The following is a 17,984-nucleotide window of genomic DNA, read 5'->3' as shown; positions in this document are numbered from 1 at the left end:
GGATGGAGAGAAGGGGAGGGATGGAGAGGGCAAAGGAGGGATGGAAATGGAAAGGAGGGGGACTGGAAAAAATAGAGAGGGGAGAGGAAGGGGATATGGAGAGGGGAGGAAATTGGAGGGGGAGGGATGGAAATTGGGAAGGAGAGGACAGGGAAGGGGACTGGAAAAGCTAGAGAGGTGAGAAGGAGAGGAAAGAGGCTCAGTAGATGAGCTTAGTTCTTGGGGATGCTGAGGAAGAGGAGGGGACTGTCCTGGGCAGGAAGGGGGAGGAGGACAGGAGAGATGGAGCAGGGAGAGGAATGGGGGCTGAAAAGAGAGGGGATAAAGGGAGGCAGCACCCACACTTGTAGGAGCACAGAAGGCTGCAAGGAGGCTTTGGATGCCTCCTTAGAAAGCCTTCCGTGGAAAGCCTGGGCTGGCACCCGAGTGGCCATGTGGTCTTACACAAGTCCGTTTCTCTCCGTGGGTCTCAGTTTCTTTGTCTCTTCTGAGATCCTTCTCAGTGCTAATATCCCCTGGTCCCTCCCAGCTCTGACATTCTCTGTTTTGTGTTCTAAGGCCAGTTCTAGCCAGAGCTGGACTTCTGTATTAAATCTCTAACACTAACCCTAAGGCACCTTCCCTTTTCTGATGTGGTATGTATGATTCTATTACGGTACCCAGTATCAAACACCTACCTCCCAGAGAGCAGAGAGATTAAAGGATCTAGGGATCTAGGACCCTGGGATGTTTCCTCTCAACAACACTGAGGGAAGGAACCCAGGCATTATTATACCCATTTTGTAGGTGGGAAACTGAGGGTGTGACTCACTTCCATTGACCCATTGACGTAAGCAGTAATTGATAGAACTGAGATTGGAACACGTTTCCTGCTTCTCATTCCAGCACGCATTCTCTTTCTCCTTCAGCTGAAAGTGTGTTGTGAATGGATAGAGAGCAGAGTGGTTGCTGAGGTCCCAAAGACCTTGGTTCAAAGGTTCAAATCCCAGCTCTGACACTTGCTCACTATGTAATCATGGGTAAGTTCCCTAACCTTCCTCTGTCTCAGCTTCCCCATTTGTAAAATGGGCACAGTAATACTCTCCTCCCTCACAGGCTCAGAAAGGATCATGAGTATAAAGTACCTTGCACACTTCCAAATGCTCTGTCCCTGTAAGTTAGTATTATCTCTAAAATCTCTTTAAGATTTCTTACGTGGATATTGTCTGTACTCCTCTATTATCTAAATGAAGGCACGCAGCGTCAGCCCAGCCCCTGACTCACCGAGTCACACAGGGTCGCTGGTTTTAGGGGAGACTCCTCTGAGATCAGCCAGACCAACCCCGCCCCACCCCCACTTTACAAATGCCCAAGCGGACTCAGCTAGGGATGAGGGAAAGCGAGCTCCCCAAAGCCCCGCGGCAGAAGAAGGCCTGTCTCCTGGTTCCCAGACCGGGATGTTTGCCTCCACACCAGGAGTTCCCTCCCTCCCAGTAAGAAGGAAAGGGACACCCGACAAAGTCATTCAGACAGTGAACTGAGACCCAGACAGAGCCCTTGACCTGGCCCAGGTCCTATCATGGGGTATCAGAGGAATGAGGCAAAGCACTAAGGTCTTCAGCTGCTTTCTCCTCCCCATCACAAGGCCTCCCCCTCCGAGGGTGTTGATCTCCTCCCCCAAGGACAGATCTTTGTTGACTGAGGGACATTGGAAAGACCTTGGAATTGTGGCTGGAAGAGCCCACAGAAGACACTGCCAGCCCCTCCTTTTACCAAGAAGAAAACTGAGACCGAGGGAGGAGAAGGGGCTGACCTAGGTCATACAGGGAGCTAAGTGACAGGACCAGGGAGGGAGTGGAAGCCTCTTTTCTCTGTTTGGACCTAAAGGTGCAAAAGTTAAGTTACTAAACTTGTTTAGCTTAAAGGCAAGACGTTTTGGAGAATGAGTAATCATTGTCTTCTAATAAAGTTGACTTGTTATTAGAGTATTGGGGGAGGGATGACTGAGACCTGGGATTTCATCAGTGTGTAGTATTCCTAGCGTGGGAAGTCCCTCTGCCCATGCAGATCTTATACTCTCGGCATGAGGATGATGGGTCAGAGTATAGAGCATTGTATGGTTTCCATTTTAGTTTGATTAAATAAGTATGTGTTAAACACTTGCTGGGTACCAGGCAGTGTGTGGGGCACCGGGGATTCAAAGTCAAAAAGAGAAATTGTCCCTGCCCCTGGGGAGCTTCCATTCTCCTGGGGTGGTTGGGCCAGGTAGGTGGGGTTGGGGGAGAGAGATTTAGACAAGAGGAGAGAGAGCATCATTAAGAACTAGGATAATCCTGGAAGGCTTCCTGTAGGAGGTGCTTTGAAGAAAACCAGTGTTATGAAGAGGAAGTGGATCATTCCAAGCCTGGAAGACTGTCTGAAGAAATGTTCTGCATCCGTCAAGTGATGCAGGAAAAGGATTTCCCCTTGTTTGGCTTGCCTCTACAGAGCCAAGGGATGGTCTAAAGTCAGAGAGGGGCCCATTGTGGACCTGCTGAAGATCAGGAAAATGGGCTGCTTGGCCAGATAGTGAGCTCCCCCCACTAGAGGAGTTCAAGCAGAAACTAGGTATTATTGTAGCAGAGAACCCTTTTCAAGGAGAGTTGGACTGAACAGCCTCCAAGGTCTCTTCTGGGGAGGAGCCTCATGCAGGAAAATCCCAAGAAAGGGACAGAGGTCCTAGTGTAATAGGGACGGTGGGTGAGCTTGTCTGCTAGCCCACACAGGCCCATGATGTCATCTAGCAGCTGATTTCTATATTTCCTCTGGGCACTAGGGATCAAAGAAAATATTCAGAAAATGAATTATCTCTCACCCACTCTGCGTTTGCCCAGCTGCTGCTTCAGTGGAACCTGGGATCAGGCATATAGGGAGGAAGCTACCAACAGGCAGGTTTATCCAGAACAGCTTCCTGAGAAGGAGAGCTCAGCCCCGGGGCAATGGGCTGCACCAGCAGGCAGTAGATCCCCGCTCCTGGCAGAGGGTTGGAGTGGAGATCCTTGGGGGCGCAAGATAGACGCGGTAGCTGAGGAGGTCCCTTCCAACCTGAAGGGTTCTCATTCTTCATATACAACCGTAACCCAACGAGATGCCCACCACATGACAGGCAGTAGGTTATTGGCTACACTGGTTACCAGGCAACCTTGGGCCATTCACCTCATTTCTGTAAAATGGGCACAATGGCTTCTCCCAGGGATGCAACCAGGAAAGTGCATGGTGAACTTTAAGATGAGAGAGATGGCACAGTAAACATAATTCCTCCACCCCAGAAAGACCCCCGACACAAAGGTCCTGCTCAGATCCCGAGCCATGCTTCGCTCTGCTGCCCCAGTGGTTTCTGAAATCACAGAGCTGAGTGTTCAACACTCCCGGGGTCTCCTTTTGCATTCTTTGCTTGGTATTTAATTAAAGTCCTTTATAATCTGGCTCAAACTTCCTTCCCGGTCTCATCCATCACACTCCCTGCACACGCTCTGATATCCAGTCACAGAAGACAGTGTCTCTTGCCGCCAAGTCTGGAATGAGGAAGCCCTGAGTTCAAATCCTGCCTCAGACCCTAACTAGCTGTGTAACCTGGAGCAAATCATAAACCTCAGTTCTCCTGAGTTTCCTCCTCTGCAAAATGGGGGTTATAAAAGCACCTCCCTCCCAGGGGAGTTATGAGGATGAAAGAGATCATATTTTTAAAGTGTCTGGTGCTCAATGTATGTTTATTCCTTTCCCTCCTCCATGCTTTTGCAATGACTGTACCCTCTTCCTGCTATACTTTCCATCCTCACTCTACACTCTTAGAATGTCTTGCTTCCTTCACAGCTCAGTCCAAGGGGAACCCTGGCAGCTTCTTGCCTGATTCTACCAGTATTCATGCCCTCCCTCCCAAACTTACCACATCTTCATTTTATATCCCCTTGGCAGTATTTATGCATATATGTAGCACATTTATGCAAAATAAATTGCACGCTCTACCCATTGTCTGTCCTGAAGAGATTCTAAACTCCTCAAGAGCAAGGTCTGTTTGATTTTTTTAAGGCCTAACAAGGTGCCTGGAACCTAGTAGGAGTCTAATAAATGCTTTTTTTTGGTTGGTGACTGGTTCATTTGTGCCCAGAGGCAGCTGGTTGGCACAGTAGAGTGCAGGGCTTGACGTCATCAAGACCTGGCTTCCAATCCTGCCTCAGACACTTAGGAATCCCAGGCAGGTCACACTGTGTGTGCCTCAGTTTCCTTACCTGCAAACTAGGGATAATAGCATCTGTGTCACAGGGATGTTATAAGGATCAGGTGCATTAACATATACAGAGTGCTAGATATGGGCTACCTACTACCTTTGTTGTTATTTTTCAAATGAAATTGGGGCCCAGAAAAAGGAGGAAACTAGCCCAAGCGTACCCAGCAAGTCACCTACGAGGTCAAAATTTGACCCAACTCCAAATTCAGGGCTCTTGCTACAACAACCTGCCAGGCTCAGAAAACCAACCAAGCAGCAAAGGTGGCACATCATTGGCATTACAATGAGATGTGATGTTGGCCCCAGTGAGGAAGCGCTGACCAGTCAGGTGTGGAACTCAGGAAGTCAGGCCTGCTCTGGGAGCCTGTCATGGACCGGGATGTCTCGTCAGGCAAGCACACACAGGCCTCATCACCACGTAAACACTTAGGCAGGGGCCTGAAGCAATATTTCAAAGACCTGCCAAAGCGGGAGAACAGTTTCCTTCAGTGGTTGCTCCTGTGATTCAGCCAAACTGATCCCTACTGAGGGCCCCACCTGGAAGGGCCTTGGGGCATATAGGGCCACCAACATCACTTACTCCCGGGCAGTACAGTGAATGGAAATTTGGGGCTGCCAAGCAGAGCGACATTTCCTGAAAGGCCCTGATCCTGAGGCTCCAGGAATATTGGAACTTGAAAGAACCTTAGAATAGAAAATGGCAGAATCAGCCAAAAGTGTCAGAGTTGGGAAAGGTCTTAGAACACAGAACAGAGAATGTCTGAGGTGGGAAAAGCTTTGGAACAGAGAAGGAAGGAAGCAGGAAGGGAATAAGCATTTATTAAGTGTTTAATGTGTTCCAGGCACTGTGCTAAGCACCTTAGAACATGAAACCTAGAATGTCAGAAGTGGAATGACCTTAGAACCCTAAGTTTGGAGTAGGGATGCATTAAAATCCTTCCATATTCTCCAATGTAAATGGGTATAAGAGTATATAAAATTTTGCTATCTCATAGTCTTATGATGAGGACATCACTTTGTAAAGTCTCGAGCATTTATTAAGGGCCTGCTGTGTACAATGGTGCTGGAGGCTGACATTGGAGGTAATAATTATTGTTCTGAGTGCATAGTAGGGTACCAAGGTGGTGTCACAAATGCACAGAGTGCTGGACCTGGAGTCAGAAAGATCTGAGTTCAGCCTCAGCCACTTACTAGCTGTGGGACCCTGGTCAAGTCAAATTCCCCTCTGCCTCAGTTTCCTCATCTGTAAAAGGAGGATAACAAGGATGTTGTGAGGATCATGCTCTTTGCTGCCCACAGAGCACAGTATAAATTCTAGCTACAGACATTGTTAGAACTTGGAAGGTCAGTGCTGTGAGGGAACCTGGAGATCAGTGAGTTCAACCCTCCTTGTCTGACTGTCTGACTGAGTAAACTAAAGGCCAGAGGGAGGGTCCAGCACAGATGCTCAGGTGGGATCAGAGGCCAAGGCCTATCCCCCCAAACCCAGGGCTCTCTCCACTACACCCTGATGCCTCCTTTAGAGAATTTGTGTATGGAGAAGCAGGGAGAGGCCATGTCCCTTTGGACTGGATGTTGTTGTGGCCTCCGGAGACCATTCTGGGAGGTGGCATCAGCCTGGCTGCTCCCATGCAGCCCATTGGGAGCCTGTGCACTGGCTGGAGAGCTGGAGACAGCCGCCTCTGCAGGGCCAGCCCTCTCTTCAGCTCCCACGTACTGTGTACCTTGGGACCCCTCCCATCCCCTCCCCCCTCAGAATGCACTCTTTCCTTCTTTAGTGTGTAAAGTCCATGAAGGCAAGGGCTGCCTTTTATTTTGTCCTTCACTTAGCACAGTTTGGAGCACACAGTAGGAGCTTAATAAGTATTTACTGATTACTGATCTAGATTCACATTCTACCTGTGATACACACTAGCTGTGTGACCCTGTCAAAGTCACTCACCATCTCAGCCCCACCCCCCAGCTCTCCAAGTCAATAAAGCTGTAATTATTGGTAGAGAAAGTCTCCCTGGGCAAAAGAGATCCCTCATCCAGTTCAAAAATAAACTTTACAAATCATATTTAGAGGCCTGTAAGTACATGTGAATTGTGGTCATGTCATGTATAAAAGGAGGACAATGACAACACCGGGCCCCCTCCATGTCCTTCCCTAATCAATAAACTCCTCCAGGATCAGATAGGAAATCTTTTGTGCGATGTTCCTAATGTAGCTAGAAGGCACAATGGATAGACCAGGATTTGGAGTCAAGAAGACCTGAGTTCAGATCCAGCCTCAGATACTTACTAGCTGTGTGTCCTTGGGCAATTCACTTAACCTCCACCTGCCTCAGTTTCCTTACCTGTGGAACGGGGACAACAACATCACCTATCTCATAGTGTAGTTGTGAGGAAGAAATATGCATAAAAATGCTTTGCAAACCATAAAGTGCTAGATCAAGGTTAGCTACTCCCATTACCTTTCCAGACTCACACTTACATCCCCCTATATACTCTGCCAGCCAGAATACTGGCCTCCAGGCTGAAATGGTATCAACAGGAGAAGAAGCCTCAGGGCCCAGGGTCACCTGTCATAGGGGAACCTTGTTCTCATCCTGATAAGAGAATGATGCCCTCAAAGAATCAAACCAAGCAGAAGGAGATCCTGCTGTCTTTACTGAGAAGACGTCATAGGCCTAAGTTATGGGAAGTCTGAGGGACTGGAGACAGACCTTTCAGAGATGGGCCAGATCCCCCTCTGACACTAATGAGGCCTCTCTCAGCCTCAGCTTCCCCATTTGTAAAAGGAAAAGGTTGGACCTGCTGACCTCCACTATCTGTCTCCTTCCAGCTCTCATTCTGTGATCTTTGGTCCTAGAACTTACCCAGAGTCACATAGCTATTCAGTCTCTTACCCTAGGGGTTATGTGCTATGATTTTCCCCATTTTTACAGATGAGGGAACTGAGGCAGGCAGGTCGTGTCTGAGGCAGGATTTGTAACCTGGTTTTCTCAACTCCAAGTTCACCACTCTATCCATTAGTCCACACTGCCTCCCAAAAACATCTATTTCCATAACTGAAGGACTCTTCTCCCAGTCAGCATGGGCTTTTCCTTCACTGAGACAGATCACAAGCTGCTGATAACTTGGGCAGTGACCTTCAGAGGTGGCTTTGACCCCTCGCAGCCACCCCCAAGCTCAGCCAGTCTGGCCTTCGGACAGCTGACACTGATGACCATCAAGGTAGCTGTTAGCCAGCCAGACGGACCTCATGCTCTCCTGGTGTTGGCCAGGGCCACCAATGCCATCCAAGAAGGATCCAGGGATACTCTGGTACACAGCTTTAATCCAAAGCAGACTAGGAAAACTGCAGGACAGAGATGTAGCCTGGGGAGGCCAGGGTCACTTTAAGACTGAGCAATCAGGGGAAGCTTCCCTCATGGGGGGAGTTGTCGTCCCAGGGCTGGGGGACTCTGGGGCAGGTGGGACAACACAAGCAAAGGCCTCACGCCAGAAAGCCGAGGATGTCCTCCAGAACCTGCCCAAGAGCCCAATCTGGACAGGGATCAGTGCATGAGAGGGAGACAGTGAGAAAAAGTTGGAGGCTGCACTGGGGCCAGCCTTGAATGCCAGGCTAAGCAACTAGGACTTTCTCCTCAACCTCTCCACGCTTGAGGAAGACCTTGAAAAGAGGGCTTTGCAGCTGGAAGAAGGCAGGACCAGATGGCAATGGGGAGCCAGGGAAGCTTTCTAAAGTGGACTCTGCTGTCCTCAGGTAGTCACAGCTGTAAAATGAGCATGGCACTAGGCCAGCCTCCTTCACAGCGACATGGGCATCAACAGGTACACACTGCGCTAGGCTGTTCTAGGCTTTGCTCCACAGACTTTCTTTTTCTTTTGCAATAACACAATATTTTATCTAGAAAACCCTAGGGCCTTAACTGTCTTCAGTCAGGTAGCAAGATAGAAGATAAACTCATATAAATCCTCATATTTACTCACAAAACTAAACAAAAAGAAATAGGAAAATTGCTTTTCAAATAACAGACTCAGCCCTGTTTTATGATTATCACTGCAGCAGCTGACACGACCTACTCCATTGACAGTGAGGGAGTCCTGAGTTCAAATCCTGATTCAGACACTTAACTAGCTTCGCAGTTCCAGACAAACCACTTAACTGATCTCAGCCTCCCTTTGCTCTTCCAGAAGATTAAATGGCTGGATTTCATGTCCTCTAGAGACCCCTCTAAGAGGAGATGGGTTAAGAGTCCTGAGGCCAGCTTGTGGGCCATTACAATTGTCCAGGTTAAAGGTGAGGAGGGATTGCATGAAAGAGGTGATAGTGGGAGGGAAAGAGAGACAAAGAAGGCTCTAAGCCCTGGTGACTAGAGAGCAGACTTGGTCATGGGAGGAAAGGTCAGCCACAGACCAGGGAGGAAGGCCTGACTCTTCCTCCCACACAAGGCAACAGGAGAAAGGGACTGGAGATGCAGGGAAAGGGAACAGAACACGCTCATTTGGAAGGCCTCAGTCTTTGCTAGATGGAGGCCATGGGGTGCCAGGCTTTGGGAGGAGAAGCTTCGGGTCAGCGGGCAAAGCCTGGCACTACCAAGCATGGCTCATACCCGCCAATGCCTACAGTCTCATTCTTGATACCAGCTCCTCAGAGCTCCCTGGCAGGCCTATGGTCATGCCCATTTTATAGCTGTGACTGCACCAGTGTTTCTGACCTCCTCCCACATGGTTTTAGTTGGAGTTGTTTTGAAATTGCTAATGAACTGGCTGAGCTTCTGGGAGGACTGGCCCTAGGCTTAGGCCCTAGACATGCAAAGACAAAACAAACCCTCAAAGAGATTACAATCTATTTGTATTTTCTGATGAATAAATTCGAGTTAATTTGAGGAAGGATAGAGCTTTAACTAGCAGGGGTAATCAGAGAAGGTCTACTATAGAAATTGTCACCTCAGCTGATCCTTGAAGACTGCTAAGGATTCCTAGAGGCAGAGGCGAGGGAGGGAGGGAAAGAATTCTATAGACATGGGGTACAGCCTAGGCAAAGGCATGGAAGTGGGAGATGGAAGAAACTTTAGTGAACAACAAATAGGTTAAGTAGCCTAGAATACAGATTAAAGGGGAGTCATGTGAAGTGAATCTAGAAAGAGAGACGGCAGCCAGGCTGTGAGGGTACTTTTCAAGGCTGGGCAAAGCAGTTTGCATTTTATCTTAGTGATAATAGGAGCCATTAAGTTTCCTGAGCAGATAAGGGGCCAGCAGAGTGTCACTTTAGAAAAGTCCAAAGATAAAGAAGAGAAACCTTGGGAAAAGTGAATAACGTCCCCTTTAACTCACCTCATTCCCCACATAGACACCTCCCCCAAACCTATCCTGAGAACTATAGCAGACAGAGTGGTGCCACAGTAGATGAAGCACTGGGTCTGGAGTCAGACAGACCTGAATTCAAATCTGGCTTCAGACACTTTCGAGCTATGTGACCCTGGGCAAGTCACTTCACTCTGTTTGCCTCAGTTTGCTCATCTGCAAAATGCATCTAGGACTCTTGGGGATCAAATGAGATATTAATGGTAGAACATAGTAAGCACTTTATAAATGTTAGCTATATATTCTCATTATTATTAGTGAAGAGGAACTGACTTGTGGTCAGAGGACCTGGGTTCAAGTCCTGATCTTTTCTATTCCCTGTGTGACCCTGAGCAAGTCACTTTCCCTCTGGGGAATAGGGAAAAACGAGACAGGGAGAAGAAGCAGAAACCTCTTGAAATAGTCCAAGGATAAGGGGACAGGAGCTTGTGGCAGGGTAGGGACAGAATCCATAGGCTTCTACCAAAAATTGGATCTAGGAGGGGAGAGAGAGTGAGAAGTTAAGGATGGCCTGAGGTTGCAAGCCTGGAGGCCTGGAGGAGGGGGCAGCTCTCCACTATAATCTAGAAGAAAGGAAGAGCAAAGGGTTTGTGGAGAAAGACAGTGAATTGCCCCCGGAACCCAGCGGTCTGAGATATCTACTAGGTAGCTGGAGATGTCAGCAGAGGGGTTTGGGTTGGAGAGACAGAATTAGCATAGGCATTAGAGTTAAATATAGGGGAGATGGGGAGATCAACAAATAGAGTAAAAAGGGAGAAAAGAGGCTGGGGCACAGCCTTTGGAGGATATTTCCCATGGAAGCCGAGGGGACCTAAATGAAGACTCAGCCAAGGAGACGGAGAAGGAGCTGAAAGAGATGTAGGAGAAGAACCAGAAGGGAAGCCCCAAAACCTCTCAAGAATCCAGGAAGAGAAAGGGATCCCCAGTGTCCAAGGCTGCCGAGAGGTCAAGAAGAATGAGCATCGAGAAAAGACCATTGGACCTGGCAACTAAGGGACCCTCAGTGACTTTGGAGGCATCAGCTGAATGAAGAAGTCAAAAGTCAGATTTAAGAGCATTAAAAAGAAAGAGCGATGGTAGGACATGCAGATATAGATGGGAGATGGTCTTCTTAAGGACTTTGGCCCAAAAGACAGAGGGATTTGGGGTGGCAGTGAGTTGCGGTGGACAGATCAAGTGAAGAGCATCTGTAGACATTAAGGGGAGAGGATGAAGGTAAGTGAGAAGGTGGAGGTATGGAATTAGGCCAAAGTGTTCAGAAATGGGGATGTGATGATTTGGTTTGGTTTCATCCTAGGTCCCACTTTCCACATTCTATGTTTTGTATTTTAGCATTCCTTTCAACTGACACTTTCTTCTCTCCCAACTCTAACATTCTATGTTCTATGCTCTTAACTTGTATATAAAGTTCTCTTCCAGGTCCAACACACTGCGTTCTAAGTCTCCGAGCTTTGACATTCTGTGATTCCCATAACCCAAGAGATTTTCATCATATTCAGGGAAGTTTAGACCAAGCTCTGGAGGAAGGTTTGGTCAATGATTTCACATGCTTCAAAGGTCCCAGAAAGATGAGGGCTGAACTCAGACTTCTAGATCTGGCAATTAGCAAATCATAAGTGACCTGTAGACTGCTCAGATATGAGGCCAGGAAAGGATGTTGGAGGTCAGTTCACCCAAACCCTACCCTAACTTCACACTGTGAACTGGGACAAAGAAGGCCTAGAGGGGACAAGGTTGTGGTTGCCAGTCTTATTATGGCGAAGAGTGTGTTCCAGTGCACTAAGCTGTCTTCTTCCATGTTAATTCAAGCCCATCCTTTGCCACATCCTGGACCAGAGGAGTGGAGGGAGGAGACATCTAGTACAGCCAAGCCAGCCTGATCCAGAAGCCCCACCTTTGCTCTCTAGTTCTCAGGGTCCCCAAGGCCTTCAGCTTGTAGTTCGCAGACGCTAGCTTTATTGTTCGTTGGTCATTTGATGGAGAGCTCAGCCCCAACTGCCAGTGGGGACCGTTTTTAAATAGAGATTTTAAATCGACCCATCTCATTTTGTAAAAGGGACAAAAATGTAGAAAAGACTCACCTCCAGAAATGATCCACCAAGGAAGACCAGTTCTGGTGGTGGGATCAAGATCTTCCCTCCATGAACAGAACAAACAATCTGGCTCATGTCTACCAGGGGCCACCCACAAGGCCACTGGCATAAATTACCCCTGGTAGCTGCATGCTCGTTCCTCTAAGAAATTCTTAACAATCAATTATTGAACATACAAATCCAAATCCAGGCCTTGCTTTTTTCTGGCTTACATAAAAGTAAAGTTGGGAACAAACACTGATTGTTGTCTTTCAGCAAGGAATGACAGTTTGTCCCTTTCAGAGACACCTCAGCTGCCAGTCCTTTGATGAAAAGAAAACAGCCATTGCCTCAAGAAGTTTATATTCTACCAGGAGGATCCAATGTGCACACATTAGCAAATCCATCTATGCAAGATGGAGTAAATAAAAAGAGACCAGTCTCTGAGGCACGAAGAGCTGGGTTCAGGTCTTGTCTCTAACCATCTGAGCTGTGTGACTTCCAAAGTCATGGAACCTCTCAGGGTCCCAGGCAACTCTCTAATACCTCAAGTTAGAATGGAGTTAGGAGTCTCTTAAATCAATGAATCACTGACACAAAGAGCTCCCACCTCTGCCCACCAAAAGGTAGAGCCAGACAACTGAGGCAATCAGAGAAAGCTTCCTGGAGGAGGGAGCCTCTGTACTGAGTCCTGAAACAAGCTGAGGATTTTAGGAGGGCAGTCCAGGTACTGGACACAGATAGTACAAAGACAAAGAGGAGAGAGAGAGGGGTGGTGGAGCTCAGGAATAACAAGCTGAGCAGTCTGGCTAGAAATCAAAGTTGTCTAGGGGAAACAATGCCAGGTCAGCCTGAAAAGGTAGATGGGGGTCAGATGGTGATGGACATCCAAACAGAGGAATGTCACCCTTTAACCAAGAGGCATTAGGGAATCATGGAAGCATTCCAAGTGAGGAAATGACATGGTCAGTCTCAGGCCATAAGGATGCATATTTTAGGAGTCACATGGAGAATGAAGAGTGTGGGGAGAACAGTCCAGGTGAGAAGAGACGAGAGCCTGCCCCAAAGTGGTTGCCAGGCATGTGGGGACAAGGGGGCTGGACAGGAGAGGGGTCACAAAGCTGGACAGACAACGCCAAGCAGCCAACTACATGGAGGTAGACAGCATACAAGAAAAAGATGCTAACATTAAGGATATGTATCTGAGCAACTAAGGCCAGCGATGCCCTAAAGAGAAAAAAAGGAAGCTTAGGGACAGCATGGCCATATTAGACATACTGAAATTAAGGGACCATTGGAGAACCCCAGTGGAGCCACCCAGCTGATAATAGCTGATAATCAGGTTTGGAGCTTGGAACACAGACACTTGAGATATAGAGACAAATGGAGAGAGAAAAAGAGACATAGAGATACAAAAATATGAATAGATGAATGGATAGATACATAGATAGCTGTAGATAGAAATATAAATGGATAGCTATGGTTAGAAATATCAGTGACAGGTAGAGAGAAACTAATGGATATATTGATGTTAGATAGTAAGAGCTGAGAGAAGAAAAGGGAGAGGGGGAGAAAGGGAGAGGGAAAGAGAAGGAGGAGAGAGAGAGACAGACAGAAAGAAAGAGAGAGACAGAGAGAGAGAGAATTGGGGCATTATCTGCACAGAAATGGTCACTGAATCCATGAATGTATCAAGAGAGAATGCAAAGGGAGGAGAGAAGGGGACCCAAGACAGAGCCTTGGGGACCCCACATAATGTGTTTTGCATTTCTCTAATGCATTTATGTCCCTCCTTGTTTTCTATCCGTGTTGGGGCCATCTCCTCCACAATATGGCCCACTCCGTAAGAGCGGGGATCCCCTTCTGAATTATCCATTCCATTTAGCCTAGTCCTCAAGCACTGAATTCTAAATACAGCTAATATTTAATAAAACCTTAGTGTATTACTGGATTGGATTACATTATGTTGTGCTGTTTTAGATTCTCTTAGATTGGGTTCAGTTGAATTGAACTGAAATGGTGAAACCAAGCACTTCCCCATGAGGGTCTCTGCAGATCCAGTCTCAGGAGCAGCTCAAATTGGTGGCCATGGATGAGGTGTAATTTCAGGTAGCATCTGAAAAGTTCAATGGTCAATCAAATATATGTCTCCCTGGATGAATGAAGACCTGACTGCAGGCCTCAACTTCTTTAGATGTGTAGAGGCCAGTGGGCAATATTATGGCTGCTTTGAATTCCTTCTACATGGGAAACTACACTTCTGTTAGGGGTCAATAAAAATGAAGATATCATTCTGATCATCTCAGTTGACAGACCTGCCCCTCCCTGTAGACTTGCAGTGAAGATGTCCTGCTTTAGACGGAAGGGGACATGGCCCAGGCTTCAGGAGAATTCAGTGACCCAGCAAAGAATGGGTGTGGGAGTCCCCTCATCACAGATGTCAGAACATGGAGGGCCCTTGAACATGGTACAGGGAATACCAGGGTTGAGGGATCCTAGAACAGAGAGTGACAGCTAGAATGGAGCATAGAACCCAGGACAGAGAACATCAGAACTAGGATGGACTTTAGGAAGAACCTAGAACATAGAATGCTGGAACTGAAAAATGCCCTACAGTGATTGTTAAACATTAAAAAAATAAAAAAATTAAAAAAAAAAAAAAAAAAGAAAAGAAAAGAAAAATGCCCTATTCCAGTTCAACATTTATTAGAACCTACTATGTGCATATCACTGGTCTCAGCACTGAGAAAACAGAGACAGAGAAAAAGTCCCTGTCCTCCAGAAGCTAATGTTCTACCAGAATGAGAGATCTCTCCCTGTTCCTTCATTTTACAGAGGATGAAACTGAGGCCCATAAAGGGAAAGGCCATTGAAGTTGTCCAGAGGGTCAGGACTCTGGCTACCCTGCTGGCTGCCCTGTCACCCCAGACCCTTTCCATTGCCTTTAATCTGAGTTCTGTTCCCCGAGCACAAGAGATATGATGATGGGCCCAAGGGGCACCCGGTGCCCGACAAAGTACCTGGCAGACAGAAGGCACATCATAGATGTTTGTCAATTGACTGACTGAAACCATCCTCAAAAGGCAGGGCCCCTCTTTGCTGTCTTTTACCTTTTTTCTCTGAAGAAAGCCTCGTGTGCCCCATGCCCTGTGGCCCGTGTACATGCTGCCCAACATGGTGGAAGGTGCTCGGTCCCGTTTGTCCCACAACCTTAGCCGTCAATGGCAGCGCCAAGGACTCTCCTGCACCCGATGAGGTCTTTGCTCTCGCATTGTCTGCCCTGACCAGCATGGTGGCCTACCGAAGAGCAGCTGGCACTAGGATAGGCATGGCTCCCTCTCCTTCCCTTCCTTTCTTCTCCCCTTATTCTGCCAATTCTTACTCATCCCATTTTACCCCTTCCCCATTTTCCTTTGGTCCTTTCTTTCCCTTTAGAGAGACTCTAGGAAAATGCTGCATTATTGCCTGGCAGGATTGTGACATCAAAGCTCCAGTGGGGACCAGATGAGGAGGTTGGAAAGGCTAGAGAGGATGAGGGGGAGGGGCTGGGAAGTGGGATGCAGAGCCTGCTCAGAGGAGGAGATGGGAGTGGGCAGGGCCCTTTGTCTGGGGGCCTTCTCACAGAAACTACTTCAGTACACTGGAATTAGGCTGTGAATCATGAATACTGGGATTTACTTTGTAATCTTCTGCTTTTGATTTCATTCATGTAGAAAAATTCTTCTGAGAAAAATCCAGAGGCTTGCCCAGATGATACACCCATGGGGTCCATGACAGCAAAAAAGGTTAAGACCTCTTAGTTTGCGGAGGAAGAAGCAGTCCTGGTCCTGGATCACTTCATTTTGGGCCATTGAACAAGCATTTATTAAGGGCTTACTATGTTCTAGGCACTATGCTAAGCACAAATATTATAATACAATAATTATCTAATAATTTGATCCTCACAATAACCCTGAGAGGTAGGTGCTTTATTATTCCCAATTTACCATTGGGTAAACTGAGGCAAAGAGAGGTTAAGTGATTTGCCCAGGGTCACAGAGCTAGTACCATGTGACTGAATTTGAATTCAGGTCTTCCTGACTCCAGGCTCAGAACTCTACCTACTGTTGTTATCAATTCATTTCAGTTACATCCAACTTTCCATAACCCCACTTGGGGTTTTCTTGGCAGAGATACTGGAATGGGTTGCCATTTACTTCTCCAGATCATTTTACAGATGAGGAAACTGAGGCAAACAGGGTTAACTTATCCAGGGTCACACAGTTGATAAGCATCTGAGACTAGATTTGAACCAAGGGCCTCAACTCCAGAGCTGGTGCTCTATCCCCTGGGCCACCCAGCTGCCTTCCTACCTGCAAGAAGAGACAGCCGCACTCAGTGCCTTCTCAGGGCTCTTCCAGCTCTAGCACTGCCTGATGTTTAAAGGGTCTGAGGTCAGAGGACTTGGGTTCAAATCCCAGTTCTGAAGGTTACTGCCCATATGACTGGGCAAGTCACTGGACCTCCTCTGCCCTCAATTTCTTCAGTAGTAGTAGTAATAGTAGTGGTAGTAGTAGTAGCGGTAGTAGTGGTGGTGGTAGGGATAATAGTAGTAGTAACAGCGATAGTAGTAGTAGTAATGGCATTTCTACAATGCTCTAGGACTTGCAAAGAGTTTTACCATTATCTTCCTTTTAATCTCACAACCACCCTGGGGGGGAGGTGCCATCATTATTCCCATTGTCTCGTCTATAAAATAAGAATCCATCTGCCAACCACAGTAAGATGGGGAGGAGGCAGGAGAATCATGAAATGCTAATTCCCCACCCAGCTGAACTACTGCTTGAGAGGGGACATTCCAAGCTCCCGTGGCCTAAACAACAAGTAGCCAGCACTGATATGCAGTGCGTGTTTATCAATGCTCCATTTGTCCATGGCATTTAGTTAATTCTCCCAACAACCCTATGAGGCAGGAACTGTGTTATAATCTTCTCTTTACAGATAAAGAAACCGAGGCAGAGAGATATTTCCACTCTCCCAGAGCCCTGCCATTCAGAGATTTGAGGGGCCAGGGTTGGGGGATAAGCCAATGTGAAAGCAATACATGGACATAGTAATATGTGAGTTCTAATTCAATCTGTACATGAAGAAAGGTCCATACTCCAATGGAAAGTTCTTTGGAATCAGAGGACCTGGGTGGGTTCAAATTCCACCCCTGGCACCCACCACCTATGTGATCTTGGGCAGATCATTCAACTTGCCCGGGCTTGGGTTTTCTAATCTGTAAAAGGAGGGTGTGGGACTAACTGGTGTTTGAGGTCCTTAAACCAACAATGGTATTATGCCCACACAATGAGTGAGGGGGCACCCAGCCTGCTCTTGGGGATCCTCTGAGCCCATGGAGTGCTCACCACCCCACATCACAGGACCTGCCCTAGGCCACATTGGTAGTGTCTGTGTCCCAAGTGAGGACAGAAAAACATTCTGTTATGCCAGAGGAGGGATTAGAATGTCTGTACGGGCACCTAGCCAAACAAATGAAGGATTAAAAACACCAGGGAAGGGCAGATGAAAGTCACCCACCCGCACAACCAAAAATACTGTTGACTGAGAAGCAGCAGGAAAAGAAAATGTTTTAGCCACAAGAATAGACATGTATTAAGGTACTTAATATAGGCCAGAGCAAGCTGCCATGGTCCGAGAGAGGGAGAGGGAAAGAGAGAGAGAGAGAGAGAGAGAGAGAGAGAGAGAGAGAGAGAGAACCAAGGGAGTAGCCCCCATGGGAAGGGAGGGCAGTGGAGAGCTCTCACATCCACTGTGCATCCGGCCTTCACCTCATGCTAGAATGTGCTAGAACACCCCAGCCTGCAATGCTTGTACCCCTATTTCTTAAGGCACAGTCCATGTTCCGAGTCCATTTTCAGCACACTAGCACCCAGGGAAGGCCTGGAGACCCCAGTTGTGTAAAGTCAAAATGGCGTCAGTCAAGAGAGTCAAACTTCCTAACTAGCAATAAAGCCATCAATCAGCCAATAAGTATCTATTAAGCCCCTACTGTGTGCCAAGCACCATGCTAGGTCCTAGGGATAAGAAAGGCTAAAAGGAAGAAGCTCCCAAGGACCTATCGAGGAAAAGATCTGCTTTACCTCTCTTTCCTCCATCTTTGGACAGTGTTTTGGAGTCTTGATGGAGACCACAAGGTCACAGGTGGACTCAATCCATCCACATAAAGTCTGCTGAGCGTCCCAGACACTAGTGCTATGGATAGAGATATAGACAAATCTCCTCAAGGGCAGAGAATTCTGTCCTTGTCTTTGTATCCTCAATCCCTG

The 17,984-nt window shown here is 47.5% G+C and overlaps 1 protein-coding gene across 1 annotated transcript in view; it reads right to left on the bottom strand.

Moving 5' to 3' along the window:
• Positions 1 to 15,096, bottom strand: part of LPIN1 (lipin 1) — an 86,513-nt gene extending 71,417 nt beyond the window's left edge. The window contains exon 1 of the mRNA XM_072641693.1: positions 14,784 to 15,096. Coding sequence (XP_072497794.1) covers positions 14,784 to 14,849 — 66 coding nt within the window. The 5' untranslated portion in view covers positions 14,850 to 15,096. The remainder of the gene's footprint in view (positions 1 to 14,783) is intronic.
• Positions 15,097 to 17,984: the final 2,888 nt, after the last annotated feature.

The sequence above is a fragment of the Notamacropus eugenii genome, chromosome 1 (assembly GCF_028372415.1).
Source record: "Notamacropus eugenii isolate mMacEug1 chromosome 1, mMacEug1.pri_v2, whole genome shotgun sequence".
Classification (NCBI taxonomy): Eukaryota; Metazoa; Chordata; class Mammalia; order Diprotodontia; family Macropodidae; genus Notamacropus; species Notamacropus eugenii.
The sequence above is the reverse complement of the archived record's forward strand: the minus strand, read 5'-3'. Positions and strand labels throughout refer to the sequence as shown.